Here is a 4,754-nt window from a genome sequence, read left to right on the forward strand (position 1 = left end):
TGTGTGTGTGTGTGTGTGTGTGTGTGTGTGTGTGTGCGTGTGTGTGTGTGTGTGTGTGTGTGTGTGTGTGTGGGGGCGGGGGGGGGGGGGTTACTGCTTACTTGGAAGTTGGAATTCATTAATTGGGTCTAATTCATTCCACAACAATCATGCTGCAATGATAATGTTTGCATAAGACGTGCTGTTCTATGATCCACAGAATATATATGCTTATTAACAAAACAAACAAAACGCAAAGAAAAAGACCACATCAAGATATATGATTAGGCGCTTATCAAATCTTAAATAGAGCATTGGTAATTAATCCAGACATATTAATTGTAGAATCAAAAGGCTTGTTGTTCAAAGGATAGATAGCTAAACATCGCTCAACTGTCCATCCTATAGCAATCTATCTATCTATCTATCTATCTATCTATCTATCTATCTATCTATCTATCTATCTATCTATCTATCTATCTATCTATCTATCTATCTATCTATCTATCTCTTAATTGATCCCCTATAGTGGATGTCGTTGTTCACTGCTGTATGGCAGCAGTGGTGGAAAAAGTATTCACATTCCTTACTTAAGTAAAAGTAGCAATACTCTGTTTGAGTCTGTTACAAGTAAAAGTCTAGAATTCAAAATTTACTTAAAAAGTAAAAGTACAAAAGTATTGGTATCAAAAAGGACTTAAAGTAGCCTACTAAAAGTAGAAAGTAAGCTACTCATTATACAGAATGTCCCGTTTGACACGTTTTCAAATGTATAAAAAAATCCTTTGAAAATAGCAGATCTACAAGCTCACAATGTGTCACATTGCGACTCATTGTGAGCTTGTAGATCTGCTATTTTCAAATGGTTGAAATGTATAGGGCTGAAGTGGGTAATGTAGGCTATGTTTTGTAATAATAATCAAAATCTACAAAGTAACTGGTAACTAAAGTTTATAATTGTAGTGGAATAAAAAGTACAATATTTGCCTCTGAGATGTAGTGGAGTAGTAAAAGTATTGAAAATTGGAAATACTCCAGTAAAGTAAAAAACTACTTGAGTAAATGTACTTAGTTACTTTACACCACTCTGTATGGCAGGCTATCACCCTTCAAGACGAGTTGACCTCAAGCTGTGCTACACGGGGAGGGATAGTGAGAGAGAGAGAGGGGGGGAGAGAAAGTAAAGAGAGAGGAACAGGGTGAATGGGGATAGTGAGAGAGAGAGAGAGAGAGAGAGAGAGAGAGAGAGAGAGAGAGAGAGAGAAGAGCGAGAGAGGAACAGGGTGAATGAGGGATAATGAGAGAGAGAGAGAGAGAGGAACAGGGTGAATGAGGGATAGTGAGAGTGTGAGAAAGAGAGAGGAACAGAACAGGGTGAATGAGAAAGACGGGTAGAGGAGTGGAACTGCCAGAAGTAGACTAGCGGCTCTTATATCCAGCCGTAGTGTTTTTGCGCAGGAAATTCAACAAGAAACAAACAAGAAAACAAGAGGATCTGTGACTGACTGGCGTCTATAATAATAACACGCCGAGATTTTTGACAAATTTTTTTCTGCACTCTTGATTCTATTTTTATTTTGAGGTATAGTGTGCTTTATTAGGATTTTTTTTAAAGAGACACGAATCTGTTCACTGATGGTTGAATTGGTTGGGCATTTTTGTGTGAACAACATAGGCTATACTTCAATTAAAACATTATAGGTGTCAATTAATTGTAGGCCTATAGTGTATTTATACATTTGAAATATTATTTCGATTTGAATGCTAAAGCCTTTGATTTGCTAAAGCCTTTGATTTGCCATGGCATTCAAATCAAAATAAGATTTCAAATACGCTTCCATATTGCTCTATCCCTTTGTGCGTGTTATATGGCAAAAACTTTCATTCTCATTCTCTTTTTCCATGGCTTTTTTTTCAGGGGGATTTTAAAGGAACAACAACTAAGGAATAATGATTCCTAGGATTTTGGAGTTGGTGGCGGTCACCATCATGTCAGTGCTGATGTGCCGGGGCGCGCACGCTGGATCATCGTACGGTGGCACCATGAGCATGTTCGCCGCGCAGACCTCTCCGCCGGACCCGTGCTACGACGAGCACGGGCACCCGCGACGCTGCATCCCGGACTTCGTCAACTCGGCGTTCGGGAAGGAGGTGCGCGTCTCCAGCACCTGCGGCAAGACGACGCCCAGCCGCTACTGCGTGGTGACGGAGAAGCCGGGAGACGCGGAGGGGGGCAAGGAGAGGCACCGGAGCTGCCACGCGTGGTGCGACGCCTCGGACCCGCGGCGGTACCACCCGCCGGCCTACCTCACGGACCTCAACAACCCGCACAACCTCACCTGCTGGCAGTCGGAGAACTTCGTGCAGTACCCGCAGAACGTCACCCTGACGCTGTCGCTGGGCAAGAAGTTCGAGGTGACCTACGTGAGCCTGCAGTTCTGCTCGCCGCGGCCCGAGTCCATGGCCATCTTCAAGTCCATGGACTACGGCAAGACCTGGGTGCCCTTCCAGTTCTACTCGACCCAGTGCCGCAAGATGTACAACAAGCCGAGCCGCGCCGCCATCACCAAGCAGAACGAGCAGGAGGCCATCTGCACGGACTCGCACACCGACATGCACCCGCTGTCCGGCGGCCTGATCGCCTTCAGCACGCTGGACGGCCGGCCCTCGGCGCACGACTTCGACAACTCGCCGGTGCTCCAGGACTGGGTGACGGCCACCGACGTCAAGGTGGTGTTCAGCCGCCTGCACACGTTCGGCGACGAGAACGAGGACGACTCGGACTCGGCCCGGGACTCGTACTTCTACGCGGCGTCGGACCTGCAGGTGGGCGGCCGGTGCAAGTGCAACGGGCACGCGTCGCGCTGCGTCAAGGACCGGGACGGAGACCTGGTGTGTGAGTGCAAGCACCACACCGCCGGGCCGGAGTGCGACAGGTGCAAACCTTTTCACTACGACAGGCCGTGGCAGCGGGCCACGGCCAGGGAGGCCAACGAATGTGTCGGTGAGTCTATACAAACTTTTTTATCCAACTTTTTTTATTTTTGTATATATTCATTTATATTGGTTTTTATAAGACATAACAGACAGATGCATCAACAAGACATGCCAATAAGACAAACAAACACCAGACTATAATGCATAATAAACGTGAGTAATTAACCTATCATGATGAGGTAATAGGCAACCACAATACAACAGTTGGACACATTAACAATTAGGCCTGTAAGTCTTTCCAAACTTATACTCATCTCCCATTTCGCTCAGTGGTGTAAAGTAACTAAGTACTTTAACTACGTTTACTCAAGTACTGTAGGCCTACTTTGATGTTTTGCAATGCAGGCATTGTGAGCTTGTAGATCTGCTATTTTCAAAAGATTTGTATCCATTTTATCCATTTGAAAAGTTGTGAAATGGGACATGCTGCATAATGAGTACTTTCCACTTTTGGTACTTTAAGTACATTTTGATACCAATACTTTTGTACTTTTACTCAAGTACATTTTGAATTCCGGACTTTTACTTACAGAGTATTTCTACATTGCAGTATTGATACTATGTGCTTAAGTAAAAACATGTGAGTAGCCTACTTTTTCCACAACTGATTTCGAGTCAGTTCTTTGGTTTGAAACTTTGAATGCTGACATGCAGACAGCAGTGTCAAAATTGCCATTTAGGGTATATTAGGCTTAATATATTTTTTGGGCTGATCAAAATATCATTTTGAAACGAACATACTGAAAATAGCCTATGGGCCTCAAATACAAAGAGGCTAAATTAGAATGGAAGCTGCGTGCAATGTGAAAATACACAATTCTGATTATATAGGCCTAGTTTCTTCATGTGAATAATTTTAATACAAATAATCGATTATTTTTTAAACGTTATTGTTTGTTGAATTTCGTTTGGATATAGTCAGGCCACGATTGCTGGCCTTTGAAACGATGAACGATCACTGACAAAACAACCCCCCCTTTAAAAGAAAAAAGGATCTTGTAGCCTACGTCCACAAGCTCACTATTTTGTTTAGGTTGCATGCAACATGAATTTGCAATTTAAAAGCCATACGTCCATTTAGCCCGTTGTAGGCCGTATCTCATATAGATGCTTTTAAACCACCTCAAAGGGCCCACTGAGCCTAATCATTTACTGAAATATTTCTCATGGCTAAACTTTACCACTGCAATAAAGCGATACACTTTAATTTATATGAAAAGCTCTGTAACAAGCCCACCACGGTCGTAATTGAAAGCAGATTGTCCTCTCCACATAATTATTTACCAGATCAAAGTCAGTTGGGCTTTTGGTAAAATGATTTATCAAAATAGTAAAATACTATTTTGTAGCCTGCGATGTATATGAATCATAATTCATATTATTTCTGATGACTTTAAAAGGCAGGCTATTAGATCTAAAATCATACCGAGAATGACAGGAACACTAGTCATTATTTATTTGCGTATATTATTAGGATTAATATTAAATATCACTCACTCAGAATTGTTCAGTACTGCTCAATATCAAATGCATATAGAAAAACTGCAATATATGTATTTACACTCCAAAACAACCCCAAGGGGACCACTGATTATTTTAATTATAATAACTTTATAAACATGCTTTGCTCTACCCAAAATAAATCAAGTGTAGAAAAGCTGATGTGTGACAAACAACTATATGATGTTGTGTGTTCTCCTTCTGAACACAATAGCAGCACAAGGATCAAAGCTACAGTAGTTTCAGTTGTCGCACAGAGATGTATAGATTACATAATA

The 4,754-nt window shown here is 42.1% G+C and overlaps 1 protein-coding gene across 2 annotated transcripts in view; it reads left to right on the plus strand.

Annotated features, from left to right (window-relative positions):
• The first annotated feature begins 1,302 nt into the window (after positions 1–1,302).
• LOC308074703 (netrin-1) overlaps positions 1,303–4,754 on the plus strand; it is a 76,502-nt gene continuing 73,050 nt past the window's right edge. For both annotated transcript variants that reach the window (XM_080414208.1, XM_080414209.1), the window contains exons 1-2: positions 1,303–1,561; positions 1,898–2,983. In XM_080414208.1, the coding sequence (XP_080270334.1) occupies positions 1,930–2,983 (1,054 nt within the window). In that variant the 5' untranslated portion in view covers positions 1,303–1,561; positions 1,898–1,929. The remainder of the gene's footprint in view (positions 1,562–1,897; positions 2,984–4,754) is intronic.

Source organism: Gymnoscopelus braueri (genome assembly GCF_963280865.1).
Source record: "Gymnoscopelus braueri genome assembly, chromosome: 2".
Lineage (NCBI taxonomy): Eukaryota > Metazoa > Chordata > Actinopteri > Myctophiformes > Myctophidae > Gymnoscopelus > Gymnoscopelus braueri.